Source organism: Lutra lutra, chromosome 9 (assembly GCF_902655055.1).
Source record: "Lutra lutra chromosome 9, mLutLut1.2, whole genome shotgun sequence".
NCBI lineage: Eukaryota > Metazoa > Chordata > Mammalia > Carnivora > Mustelidae > Lutra > Lutra lutra.
Genome location: NC_062286.1, coordinates 113992499 through 114006306, shown reverse-complemented (window position 1 = coordinate 114006306; position 13808 = coordinate 113992499). Strand labels below are relative to the sequence as shown.

General features: G+C 56.1%; 1 protein-coding gene across 2 annotated transcripts; it reads right to left on the bottom strand.

Annotated features, from left to right (window-relative positions):
• Positions 1–198: 198 nt before the first annotated feature.
• Positions 199–13134, bottom strand: ADISSP (adipose secreted signaling protein). 2 transcript variants are annotated; one of them, XM_047745036.1, is made up of 6 exons: positions 12984–13134; positions 6121–6229; positions 4579–4721; positions 2072–2210; positions 1070–1192; positions 199–846 (listed from the first exon to the last, which is right to left on the bottom strand). In XM_047745036.1, the coding sequence occupies exons 2-6, from the start codon at positions 6137–6139 to the stop codon at positions 746–748; spliced, it is 525 nt and encodes a 174-aa protein (XP_047600992.1). In that variant the 5' UTR covers positions 6140–6229; positions 12984–13134; the 3' UTR covers positions 199–745. The 2 variants fall into 2 exon arrangements, with proteins under 2 accessions (XP_047600992.1, XP_047600993.1); XM_047745037.1 differs by lacking the exon at positions 12984–13134 and adding an exon at positions 12561–12579.
• Positions 13135–13808: the final 674 nt, after the last annotated feature.

The following is a 13808-nucleotide window of genomic DNA, read 5'->3' as shown; positions in this document are numbered from 1 at the left end:
CCATCTGAAGTCTAGCGAGTTATACCCAGGCTTAAAATACCTAGCTTGCATACTTTTTTGGGGGCTAGGTGCTAGAATACCATGGAGTGCCCTCATCTCTAACTAAAAGAATAATACAGCCAAAATTGTTCTTTAGCCCATCTGTGGAGGACTGGGTGTTTTCAGAGCCCTGGAGAACAAACACTAGCGAGCCTCCGGTATCCACTGAAAGTTTTATTTCTTTAGGGTTTTATCCCAATCAGTCCTTTAAAAACCAAGTAACACAGGCCTGGGGGTTAGGACATGTGGGCTGTGCCTCCCTCCAACTGAGCTCCGCCAGCAGTGGAAAGAGGGAGGGGGCACAGGACGGCAAAAGCCAGACAGCAGCAGCAATAACGGGAGTGACAACGGCGTCACAGAGCCAGCGCCCTCCTCTCCCAAGCCCTGGCTACAGCCCCTATGGCTTGGGGTGGGGGGAGGGCAGAACCCACCCCAGGCCCCCCCTTCCCCTCCTCAGATAGCCTCCCTGGGGGCTCAACCCAATTCATCCAGCAGGAGACTGAGGCACACGGAGAGGAGGAAGTGGGAGAGGAGGACACAGGAGAGGCAGGGAGGTGGCACAATGAAGGCAGAGGTGAGAGGCCCCTGGACACCCCACCCCCGCCCCCACCCCAGGGAGGGGCGAGGAAGCCACATCACACAGCATTCGGGGAGATGAGGTGGGGTTTAAGGCTGTGAGGCCCCAAGGCGCGCAGAGCCACAGGCCTCAGTCGAAGCCATGCCAGTCGCTGTGCTCCGAGTCGTATTCTAGCTCAGCACCCACACACTTGACCCCATCAAGCAGCATGGGTGTGCCATGGTGTCGGTCTGCAAGGCAGGTGACAGATCAGAATGCCAGGCTGGGCCCTGGCCCCACCCACTCTTAGGAGACCCCCCACGCTTCCCTGTGGGCTCTGCTAGGAGAGTCGGGAGAAAGGCGCCTGCGAACCCTAGGCCAGGGTAAGGACACCTTTTTCAGACAGAGCGGAAAGCCCTTGCAGCCAAGCTGGCACCCCCCTCCTGTAGCCAGACCCAAGGCTCGAAAGCTCACCCATGACGCGCGCCTGCACTGTCACTCGCACGCAGGTGCCGGTGCCTCCTTCACAGGCTAGCAGCATCTCCTCCTTGAGGACACCCTCCTTGTGTGCCGAGTACTCACACTTGACGCTGTAACCTGCCCAGGTCATCAGCACCTCCATGGTCTCCCCCCGCCCACCCCACCCCGCCCAGCAGTCACTGGCCTCAACCTGCCACCAAGACTGGCCACCTCCTCCAAAGGAGCGAGGACAGCCCAGGACCTATCCCCCGCCATCCCCAGGGCTGTGCAAACAGGCCTTGGAAACTTCCCACTCTTCACTGAGCTCTACATGCCTCCAGCCTGTGGACAACCCCATTAGGGCTCCAAGGGTCAAACTCAGGTTTCCAGGAGGAGGGCCCGCTGATTCCCCAAAAAGGCAGACAGGAAGAGGGGGTGATGGGGAAGAGGGATAGGGCAAGCCCTCAGCAGATCAGGTGGCAAGAGGTAAAGGCCTGAGGGAGCTCGCCAAATCCCCGCAGGGGCAAGGTCTTGAAGAGGAAGTCGGGGGACGTGAAACTGAAGCTGGGGTGTCAGCATACTATGAAACTGACACCCTAGCCTCTTGGCGGGGGCAGGGGAGGGAGAAGCAGCCCCAAGTCCAAAGCCTGTGACTGGCAGGTGCTAGGACGTAGCTGCCCAGGATTCCTGGGGCGCTGGCAGATTTTTCTTGAGGGGCAGGCAGGAGGGAGAGCTGGAGGCCCAGAGCCCGTCCTTACTGAGGGAACTACCACGTGATGCACAGGCACAGGCCAGTAGTGCGAGCCTACGGACTTCTGTCCAGGAGCAAGGCCTGGGGTATGGGACCTGCCAAGATGCGACACTCCAAGCCTGTAAAGAGGCCTCATGTCCCCCAATTGCTGAATTGCCCATCCACCCTGGAAGGGGGAAAGGAAGCACCCCATGCACTCACCCCCACTTCCACCCAGGCCCTGCTGGAGGACAGCAGGCCTCCAGCACCCTGAGCAGGGGACACACCTTCTGGGATGGGCAGGACGCTGAGGAGCTTGAGGTGTAGGCTGGGGACTGGAGCTTCTCGGACATCCTTGCTCAGCCTGAGCACTGAGGGCAGAGTGAAGGTAATCTCATACCTGTGCAGGATCTTCAGGAAGCCAACCTGTAGCAAGAAGACGGGGGAGAGAGGGAAGCACCTTCACTCTCAGCCTCCCCCAGGGCCTGGCAGCTCCTTCCACCTAGGATCCTGTGAGCCCCTGTACCTGCTGCTTTAGGAATCCCAGAGGGGGAACTAACTCCCTCCAGCACTCCAGCCTGGCCACACCCCAAGCCCAGTGGCTCCAAGCCCTTTGCCTGAGGACCTCATCCCTCCAGCTTGCTACTCAACATCTCTTTCATGGGCCCCACAGTATATGGTAGCCCATTTTATAGATGAGGACATGGAAGCCAGACAATGACTGGCGGGGACACCACACAGTGTGGCCTGGATAAAGCCCTCCCAAGGCCTCTTAGCCACTCCTACCACCTGTGGCACATAGCCACATAGCAAGCACCTGGAATTGCCCATAAGGGGAAGTTCAAAGTCCCACAAGATGGCCATTCACCTGGCCCCACCCCTGCCAGCACCTGCCCAGAACCAACAGCCTGGGGTCAGGGGCACTGGTCCTCTCATCACTCGCATGGAGATAATGGGCAAGACAGATTGCACAGGAAGGAGGAGGAGATAGAATTAGAAAAACAGACACAAGACCATCTGTGTCAGTCTCCAGCTGGCCCACCGGCACCTGAACATGGATGTCTGCCTACCACTCAAAGGATCAGTGTGCCCAGAGCCCCAACTCCGGGCCCAAGCCATTTCCATTGTTCATACACAGTAACTGGCAAGCAGTGCCCCCTGAAACAGATGCCAACCTTGCTAAGTCCAGTCGCGTGACGGGACACAAGCTGGGGTGGCTGCTGAACAGGCAGGCTAGCCAGAGTGCAGTCTGGGGGGTGCGGGGGTGCGTGTGCTCACAGTGGCAAGGGCCGGACAGTCCAGGCCTCGGGGCTTGTTAGGACTCGCTGCGGGAAGCACTTAGCTCAGGGGGACAGACATCACCACATGATAAAGGTCAGCCCAGAGGCTCCCACACTCTGCAGGTGGAGGACACATTTCTCAAGAGGCCTTTCTGGCTGTCCTGCCAATGGTGACCCTGTGGTCCAGCTGCACCAACTACAGAATTTTCCAGAGGAACTCTTAGAGATGTTCAAAAAACATTCATCGCTGCCCAATTTAAGTAAAAAATAGAAACGTTCATAATACCAGGAATAGGGAACCAGCTAAATCAATGATGATATATTTAATGGAATTATCAGGCAGTTTGAAAATCTCATAGAAAATTATTTACTGACCTAGACAGGAGACGGTTCACAAGCAAGCAAGAAACAGCATGTCTGTTGGGATACCAGCTTTTTGTTTTTGGAAATGAAGGGGAAAAAAAAAAAGTCCTGAAATGGCACACATCAAAATATTAACTATTAACTGTGGTTGTTGTCTGGAGAGTATGATTGTGTACGCTCTTAAATTTCTTTACAGTTTTCTCTAGCTTCCAAATTTTCCCTAGCGGACGTCAATGGATTTTGCAACGGGGAGGCAGGGGAGAGGGAGCTATGCTTTCAAGTTTTGGTTCCTTCCGTTAATTCCCTGGAGGAAGTTGCCAGCTGTAGGGAAAGAGTGAGGATTTTACAGTTGGGCAGAAATGATGAATCTGCGCCCCTCCTCAGGGAGGCCCCGATGGACCAGATGCCTTCCCCTTGGCTGGGGCATTCCCACTCATCTCCAGAGCTCTGGCTTACTGTCCAACCTAAGGGCCTCATTCCCTGTCTCGCCACCAATCTGTCCCCTCCAGACACTTCCTCCTGCCCCTCCCAAGTGAATGTGGGATTGCCGGTGCCCCAGCACTCAGAGAAGCCACGATGGAGTGTGTGTGAGGTGGGACTCCCACCAGGAGACACAGGGTGATAAGAAAACACTAAAACCACAGACAGCCTAAAGCCACCAGAGGTTTGGCAAAGGGGGGTAACAGAAGTCACACCCTGTCATCAGCAAAATTATGTGTCACACCTGTATGACACACACATTCTTTCACCTCATGCTTGCACCAACTCAATGGGGTGTGAACGTTCTTCATCTCAGAGAAGAGGAAACTGAGGTGACCTGCCCGGGGTCCCAGTGCCAGAACAGCAGGCCTGGACCTGAACCCAGGCCTTGGGCACCTCAAGCTTGAACACCACCTTCCACCGCTGCTCTTGGGGTGACACTGATGACAACAGCTCTGTCCCACTTTATTGGAGTAACATCCTAAAGGCACTCATTTCGTTGCAGTCTTGCTACCTCCCACTTTACAGACAGGGAAACCAAGGCCCAGGGAGGGACCAAGATGTGCCTCGGAAGCCCACTTAAAGCAAACGAAACAAACAGGCCCAGGAAGCCAGGCAAGGCCAGGCAAAGGCCGAGGGAGCAAGGCAGATGGTGGGGGGAGGGCACATACCTTGACCAGAAAGCTGCTGTCACTCTCCTGGGTGACCATGACCACAGAGTCATGCAGCTTCTCGTCAAAGTGGACATGGCTCTGGGAGCCTTCTGCATCATGGCCTGCTGCAAAGCGGATACTCCGGACTCTGGGCTTGTTGCCTGGGAAGAGAAAGAGGAGAGGGCTCCAGGGGCTGCTGGCTTCCTCTACCCCCAGGAGACGACTCCCCCATGTCATCCCCATGCCCCCCCCACCCCCTACAACTGCCCTTGACATCACTCAGCACCCACTGGGTGGGCTCCTTTCAGGGCTAAGCCACATCCTAATGGATATTGGAGGTCATGAGGCTTAAGGCCCTCTACCTTTCCAGTCCTCCCACAAAATATAAGCACCCTGAGGATGGGTGTGTCAGGGATTTGCTAGTATGACCCCTTACTTAGAGGAGATGAGGCAGTCCTGCAGACTCTCAGCAAGCCCCAGATAGTGCAGACTCAGCCCCAGGCCTTGGGTTCCAGGTCTATCAGTGCCAAGGCCCCTGCCTGCCCCTCCTGATGACCCCAACCTGAGAGAGAAGCAGGGCAGGGACTGGAGCAGGCTCCATGGGACCTTTCTGGAGGTGGAAGAAACAAAGGGGGCCAAAAACCACACTGAGCCCACCTAGAAGAGGCTCTAAACCTCATCCCTGATCACCAGCAAGGAAGATGGAGGTATCCAGGGGAGCCTCCCAGACCCCTCCCAGACACACCCTACCCTCCTCTACTTAACCACCCCCCCTCCCAAACACACACACACACAAGGCCATCAGCTGTTCCTAGCTGGGTCCGGTTCTCCGAGGCCTGGAGGCAGGGAGTTGAGACAGGCAGAGCAGTTGGAGCTGTGGGGAGGGCCTGGGCTGGGGGAGGCGCATGTTCCCATAAGCAGGACCCCAATCCTCTCTGGCCCACAGCCACAGCCTTTAGGCCTCCCAAGACCTCTGCCCAGAGCCCTTTTGGTGGGACTAGGCCAGGCCTGGCTTGGTCTGGGGAGGCAGGAGGGGGCAGCCTGACCCCCCCACACACATTCCTTGCTGAGCTTCCCCCCAGAACTGACCCTCAAATTTTACCTGGCCTCCCTTGCCTAAAACCCTTGAAGAGCCTTTCTGGACCCTGAATGAAACCCAAATTCCCTTCTGTGGCCTCCTGTGGCCCTACCTACCCCGTCAGCCTCCAGGCTCACCCCAAGGCTCTAATGCCCCCTAGTCCCCACAGCAGAACAGGGAAGCTGGAACATGGGGACTAGACGACAGACACCTCCATAAACCAGCACACCAGGGAGCCAGCTGGAGTCTCTGGTTCCCTGCTAAGGCTTGGGTGAGTGCCGGGACCCAGCACAAACACTGGTATAATTACACTGATGTAATGTAATTCACTCCAACACGCGCACGCGCGCGCACACGCGCACGCGCACACACACACACGCACACACACACAGCCGATGCAGGCCCCACATGCAACAACAGCCCTCCCGCCAGGGCCCACTGGAAGACTGGGGCAAACCCTGCCCAGCCAGGAAGGCACTCACCCTTGTTGGCTGCCGCCATGCCCTGCCACGGGGTAAGAGATGCAGCTCCTGCCAGGCACCGCCGCTCAAGCGCAGCAGCCTCCCATGCTCCGGGGACACCAGCAGGAGCCTGAAGGGTGGGGAGTCAGGAGGGCAGGGGTCAAGGCCACCCAAGGGCCCATGGTTGGTGGAAAGCAAAGCAGAGACCTCCCTTCAGGGGAAGACATTAAGACCCAACCCCCTGCTGCTTTCAACAGCCAAGGGCTGCCTATACCCTCTCGCATGGGGGGGGCTTCTACTCCCACTCCCCACATTCCCCAAGAGCCCTCATGCCTGCCTGATGCCCTACTGACCCAGAGCCTTGCCAGCATGCGCTGAACTGCAACTTCTGGGTGCCAAAGCGCCAGTACACAACCCACCCGAAGCTGGCAGGAAGGACGGCTTGGAAAGGAAGGGGACATGACTGGCACTTTTCAGAGGCCACTTCTCATGCTGGTAATCTCAGGGGTTCTCCCCTCCTGCAGCCAGACGCCACATTATTCAGGTTACAGACCCAGTGCAGCTGGGTCAGGATGCTTGATCCAGAGTAAGAATGGGGGCCCCCATAAGATGGGCCCTTGGAGCTTCCCTCCAGGTGATGGCTCAGGGCCAGGGGAAGGGGCTGTCCCATGGCAATGCAACATTTGGCCTCTGGCCTGATTCACTGGGCTGGCTTAGCTCCCCCAGGGCAGCCACAGGGCAGGGGCAGTAGGAGGCATCTCCAGGAAGCCTGTGTGAGCAGCCTGGCCCTTGATGGTCCATCTAATAAGCATCAAAAAGAAGAATGAGTCCAACTGATGGAAACAGATGGAATACATAAAATTGGAACATTCACAGAGATTACAGAAAGAGAAACCAAAATAAACAAACCCAAACCCTCATTTGTCACCACTGACAGTAGCAATACCCTAAGTCTTCTCTCTGAAAATTGGCAATAAGGATGGGTGGCTGGGTCATGCCGTCGGGGTAAACACCCAACTCTTGCTTGATTACTGCTCAGGGTAGGATCTCAGGGTCGTGAGATCAGAGTCCTGAGGCAGACTCCGCATTCAGTGCAGAGTCTGCTGGTGTCCCTCTTCCTTCCCCTCTGCTCTCCACGCCCCCACACGCCCCCACACGCAGGAGCTCTCTCTCTCTAAAATAAACACATAAATAAAATCTTAAAAAAGAAAGAAAGAAAATTGGCAATAAAGAGAAATCATTCAGCCTGCCTCTTAGCCTTTCAGGTAACTAAATCATCTGATGGTTAAAGGAAAACCCTTCTTTACAGAAGAATTCTCACTATTCAACAACAAAAGAAAGAACAAATGCTAAACAATTCTGCAACCACCAAAGAAACAAAAGCTAGAGGCAGGGAGGCAGGGGAATCTCGACCCTGAGGGCAAAGGTCAAGGAAGCAGGTGCTCACAGATGCCCAGTGCCCCATGGACACATCAGGGGACCGAAACAAGTGTGCAACAGGGCGATGTACTGACACGCACTCTTCAATCTCCTGTCACTCCCAGTGGGACAACCTGACACACAGAGGCTTCCTGAGGGGAGGGGGCATGAAGTCACAGCATCATGGACGAGGGGGTCCTACCTGAAATGTCTGACCTGGATCTAAGGAAACCCCTAGCTTCTGGCTTATTGAAAACGCTGAGGTGAGTGACATCTCTGAGGAGATGACGCCTGGGGAAAGCAACAAAACAAACCCAGAAGGCCAGAATGTTCTACAGGACAACTGACCCATCATTTTGGTTTTTCCCCCAAACTGCAAGAAAAATAAAGGAGCAGCAGTTGGTCTAGATAGGGGCTGGCCGAGCCGCAGCCTGAGGCGGCCGCCTGTTTTCTGTAATATTACTGGAACACAACTGCACTCCTTTGTTTACGTGGTGTCTAAAACTGCTTTTGCACTAAAGCGAAGCTACTTTGAGTAGTTGCAGAGACCACATGGCCTGCAAAATCTAAAATATTTACTGTCTGGCCCTTGACAGAAAAAGTTTGCCAACCACTGCTCTAAATTAACACACAAAGAGACCAAGAAGCCAGCGGACTCGATGGGACACTGACCTGGTTTTCTCTACCACATCAGCTACAAGAGGAAAAATAAATGGGGTGGGGGGGGTTCTTAAAAAAAAAGAAAGAAAAAGGACGTTTAGGAGATATTTGGGAAATGTGAATAGGACATTCACATGGATCTTAGATGGTGACATTAAGAAATAAAAGCAGGGGCGCCTGGGTGGCTCAGTTGTTAAGCATCTGCCTTCGGCTCAGGTCATGATCTCAAGGTCCCAGGATCGAGCCCCACCCACATTGGGCTCCCTGCTCAGTGGGAAGACTGCTTCTCCCTCTCCCACTCCTTCTGCTTGTGTTCCCTCTCTTGCTGGGTCTCTCTCTGTCAAATAAATAAATAAAATCTTTAAAAAAAAGAAAGAAAAGCTAATCTTGTTAGGTGAAATAATGGAATTATAACGTATAGACACATATGTCCTTATTTTTCAGAGATGTCCACTGAAGTATTTAGGGATGAATAATCCATGAATGACTTCGGCTAATTCAGGGAAAGAAGAGAAACCACATGGTGGCCTCACAGTTGGGGGTTGGGCCTGTAGAGGACATGACCTTGAGGTCTCTTAGGTACCAAGCTGCCCTGGGAGCAGGTCTCAACTCCCTTTTCACTTCCCAGTGTGAGAGAAGCCCACCCAGCCCCAAAGGCCTCATGGGCAGGGTAAATACCTCAAGAGTCCCCAGGTAGGAGGCCTAGGGAGGTACAGAGAAAGGCAAGGTTTGGGTCTCAGGTCCCAGGCCAGCAGCCACTCCACCATCCCCCACCCCAACTGTTGAAACTAGCTCCAGGCCACGGTCCAGGGAAGGGAACTGTGCCCTGACTTATCTCTGGTCAGGGCCAATCTGGGGTCAGTCCCAGAAGGGCACCCCCTTAGCCCTGGAATGCTCAGCTTATCCCCAGAGAGCCTGACCCTTGAAGAGAAGCCTCTCCCACCCCACCCACTCTAGCCATCCCCTGAAGCGGTGGATTCAGGACAAGTGAAAAATGACCAAACACAGGGAGCAGAAGCTGTTCTAGCCACATGGGAATGACAGACCAATGTCCACAAGGTCCCCGCCACCCCAGCACCCAAGATACTACCTGGAGGCCCAGGTGAAACTTTTAACCTGTGGCTGGTGGGCAAAGGCTCCAGGGCACTCCTTCCCCAAATATTCTGACCCAGGACATGCAGGGCCCCCTCTGTCTTCGCCACCAAGCCACTGCCAATTGGCTGCCTGTGTCACTTAGGCCCTCCCTTTAACCAGGAACAATCTCCTGTCCCCCACCCCATACCTTAGTTTCAGTCCCCCTCCTATCCCAAGACAGACCTGAAAATCTTTAAAAGGATCCCCTTTGCCACCTCTGGGATCACTTCATGTTCCCCACCTTACCAGGGCAGTGACTATGTTTTTGCCAAACTCTGTGTCCCCAGGACCCAGACCAGCACCTGGCAGGGAGCAGCTGTGTCTGGTTTATATTTGTTCAATGAATGAATGACCAAACTAAGGGGAACCCAAGGATGCGCCTTGGCTAGCACTCTAGATAGATGTGACATGTCAAAGCCAGTGACTCTACACAGGAAGCTCTCAGAAAGAGGAACTCCCCACCCCACTCTCTTAGCCAACTCTTGCCCCAAGAGGGTACTCCCCTCCCCGCAACTCACAGAGTGCGGCCTCCCACTGGGCATTATTATGGCCTTGCCACAATCTGTTACTCCCCTTGAGATGGAATGCCCGCTGAGGGGAAGACCAGCCTCGGAGTCTCACACACTGCCCGGAGCTCAGTACAGAGCAGGCATTCAGGCACCCCCGTAACCCTTGGGCAGTGAGAACGCTGAGATGGAAGCCAAGTGACTTAAAGGGCCCAGAGGAGGCTGGAAAAAACAAGCTTCCTTTCTCAGCAGAGAGCCCTGTCAGTCGCCGTCCCCTGGGAGCCAGACCCTCATCCAAGCACAATTCCTCATCAGAGGCAGGAAGAGAGGGTATCCACTTCCCCCTGCTGCAGCCGTGTCCACAGGAACTCCCCTGGAGACCCCAGGCCTCCTCCCATGCCAGCCAAGTCCTGAATGCAGCCCAAGCTGCACAGCCCCACAGAGACAGCAAGGCCATGGTCAGGAGCATGGGCTCCAGAGCCTGGCAGTCTTGGTTCACATTCAGACGGCATGGGAAGTTACTTCGAATCTCTGTGCCTCAGTTTCCTCCTCTGTGCCACAGGAATAAGCTGTGACCTCTTCCTCTGAGGGTTTGGTGTAGCTGATACCTGAAGCTCTGACACCGCTCTCCACTCCGCCCTCATCTTTGCAAAAGCAAACCCCAAAGGCCCGGTTTCTGAAGCAACAGCAATTTCAGGGCAGCACTGGTAAAGAGGCTCTTCAGGCTAATCCTGGAACAGTCACGAATGGCCCTCAGGGGGGAGCCCCAGGGACTTCAGGCTTCTCAGAAAACAGCTCAAGGATTCAGGGGCTGCCCTCCCCCTTCCCTTTTCCTGCCTTCCTCCTCCCCTACTCCCAGGCCAGCGGGGTCCCCCAGGGATTGCCAGAGAGCAGACTGCTGAGAGTCTGTCCCCTTCAATCAGAGAAGATGTAAAAGGAGCATATATTGTGAGAAATGCCCCCACCCCAACAACAAAAATGAAAGGAACCCCCTCCCCAGCTTAGCTGGGCTATCAACAGACCACCTGTGATACCATGGACAGTCACAGGATGGGGAGGGCTGGAAAGCTGGAACAAGGGCCCTGGGGGCTTCTCTGGCTCTCAGTTACTCTCAGGAAAACTGAAAGAACCTTCTCTCTGGGAGACAGAGAGCTGAGGTCCCTCGAAGCTTTAGAGAGAAAGACTGTTTCAAGGTTACCCTATCCAGGGCAGGGCTCAGCCAGGCCCAGGGAACTTCTGGCATGAGAAGGCCCAAGAACATGGCAAGGGAGCAAACAGATGGACCAATGGAGTTACACAGAAACCCAGGGTTCTCAGCCCCCTAGACTCCAGCCCCAAAGCTCCAGACTGGAGGGAGGGCCAAGACAGTTTGTCCGTGGCAAAGTGGAGCTCCAGAACATGCCACCTTGGCCCCCCATCCCACAGCTGCACCCCTATACCACCTCCCTGCCCCGGAAGCAGCCCCCAGATCCCAGGCACCACAGGGCCAGCCCCAGCTCATCCTCTGTTTTGTGGCTGGGGGCACAGCCCCAAACCCTTGAGGCCTCATTTTTCATTCATTCCTCTAGCTCCATTCTCAACCTGTTCAAGGACTTTCTGAGCCACAAAACTCCACAACCTTCCACTCTCCCCGACTCCGCTGCCCACCTCACCATAGCCCAGGGCTAAATCCTGGCTTAAGCATTCAGTCCAGCAGCACTGTCCAGTCTCCCATTAAAGCTCAAGCTTGTAGGGGCACCTGGGTGACTCCATGGGTTAAGTGTCTGCCTTGAGCTCCCGTCATGATCTCAGGGTTCTGGGATCAAGCCCCATATTGTGCTCCCTGCTCTGCAGAGAGTGTTTCTCCCTCTCCTTCTGTCTCTCTCTCAAAATAAATACATAAAATCTTAAAAAAAAAAAAAGTTCCAGCTTGTAAAGAGAGTTCCCACCGAGACCACACTGACCTGCTGACCCCAGAACCTGACATAGGTCTGGGCACAGAGTGAGGGGACTGCATACCTAGAACAAGGCCTAAAAAGGCAAGACTGGATGTCAGGTTTAGTTGTGGCAGTTTTATATCCACTGTCTCTGGATGTGACTCCATTTCCTCCTCCTTCCACCAGGCCAAAAGTGCAAGGATAAGTACAGTGTTCTCTTTGTCACAAGCAGGGGTCAACTGGGGAAGAGACTCCCACTATCCCACACCCTGGTGTCTCCCTAAAATGTCCATTCCCTCCTCAAAACTTCCCATCCTCCATGCCCCAGCTTGAGAGACCTTAGACCCCTCCAGCCTCCAGATTGCCTGTCCCACCCCGGTCTTGCCCTCAGCCCATCACCTGAAGGCCCCAAAAAGTAGAGGCCAGGCCAGGTCTAGGGGATGGCACTTGCCCCTGACCTTCTTCAGCTCCCTAGGAAGAGAAATCCCCTACCCCCACTCGCCAGTGCGAAGATTCAAGAGTAAAGGCAACCCAAGGATTCTCTTCTCAGTCCAGCAGGGCTCCAAGTCCAGAATCTAAATAAAACCCCTTCTGCTGTGGTGATGGGGAGGTGCTGGCCAAGTCCCCAAAGGCATCAGGGGCCCAGATTTAGGACCCTGTCCTCTCATGCCTCCATTCCCGTGGGTGTGGTGCCTCATCACCGCCCCTTTCTCATCTTCTAGGGGGACAGATGCAGGTAGACGCTCCCCCTCCATCACACCCCTCCTGGGCTTCTAGGCTGCAGCTCGGTCCCCTAGAGATAATCCTGTGCCCTCCCCACCCTCACCTCTGCTGACGCAGGAGTCTCAGGAGCCCGCACTGCCCGACATCATCGCCCTCCTCCCCGAAGGCGTCCAGGCAGGAGAGGCTCAGAGGCTATTTGTCCAAGGTCACACGTTGAGGCGGTGACAATAGCGGGGGGGGAGGGGAATGCTGACGGTGCTGACCCCATTACGCCCCCGCCCTGTGTCACACGTGCCCCCGACAGTGCGCCGCGGAAAATATCCCCGCTCCACCACCTAACGGTCACCCGCGGCTTCCGGGCTGACATTTCCCCAGCTCAGATGCCACGGAGCGCTCCTGGGTGCTGCCCCAGTGCGGAGCCGCCGCCCCAGCTCCGTGGGCTCCCAGTTACCAACTGCCTAGGACCGGAGGGGACCTCGGCGAACGGGGCGGAACCGGGAGATGTCTGGAGGAGAAGCAGTCTCACCGTGCAGGGCGCACCCGGGGCCGCCCGGGCAGGGTCCACCGCGGCCGCAGCCGTGGCGGTCGCAGCGGCTGCGGGGGCTCAACGCCGAGCACGAGGAAAGATCCCCGCGCCGCCACCGCCGCCGCCCGGCTCACAGGCACGCCCCCCACCCCCGCCCATTGGCCGGCCGAGGGGGTGGGGCGAGGACGCTTCCGACCAATAAGCGGGCGCCAGAGAACCGCCAACAGGCGTTGCGCCACAGTGTGCAAGGGGCCCGCGGCTGCGCCGGGCCAGCCCACACCTATCCACCGCTCCGCGAGTTCTCGCGATGAAGGCAGCCCGGCCGCCAGCTGTGGCCCGCGGCCAGCGTGGGCCAGAAAGGGGAGAGGGAAGGAGGAGCGTCTAGAGTAGTCCCCGCCTGCGTTCCAACTTCAGCTATGGAGTTTGCCCTCCCGCCTGGGCCCCAATTCGGAAGGGGGCTCTCCTGGCTTCTGTTTTCTAGAGCGGCCGTTAGGGCGAACTCAGAGATAGAGGGGCACCTAAAGGTCGCCTTTCTCCCTAGGCTTCCAAGCCCGCATCGACAAGCCCATCGATATGGGCATCGCTAGGTCCTGTTCCGCAGCTGAGGAACCCGCCATCCTTCCCACTCGGCGACCCCCGGGGTTTCAGCCTCTTCCCCTTCCACCCAATCCCTCTCCTTGGAGGAAGCGCTCTCACGCTGACTCGAAACGCGTCCTGGGAGCCCGGCCGGCCCGAAAAAGCATCAGAACAAAGAAGGCAGGCGGGATGAGCCTCGGGGGACCACATCTTCTGTTCCTGGTCTCCATGGAGGCGGTCGCCATGACA

Excerpts from the sequence above, each read along its gene's own strand:
- ADISSP (XM_047745036.1), bottom strand. Across the intron at positions 1,193-2,071 it reads CGTCCTGCCCATCCCAGAAG|GTTACAGCGTCAAGTGTGAG; the intron begins GTGTGTCCCCTG and ends TGACCTGGGCAG. Across the intron at positions 847-1,069 it reads AGTGCAGGCGCGCGTCATGG|ACCGACACCATGGCACACCC; the intron begins GTGAGCTTTCGA and ends CCTGCCTTGCAG.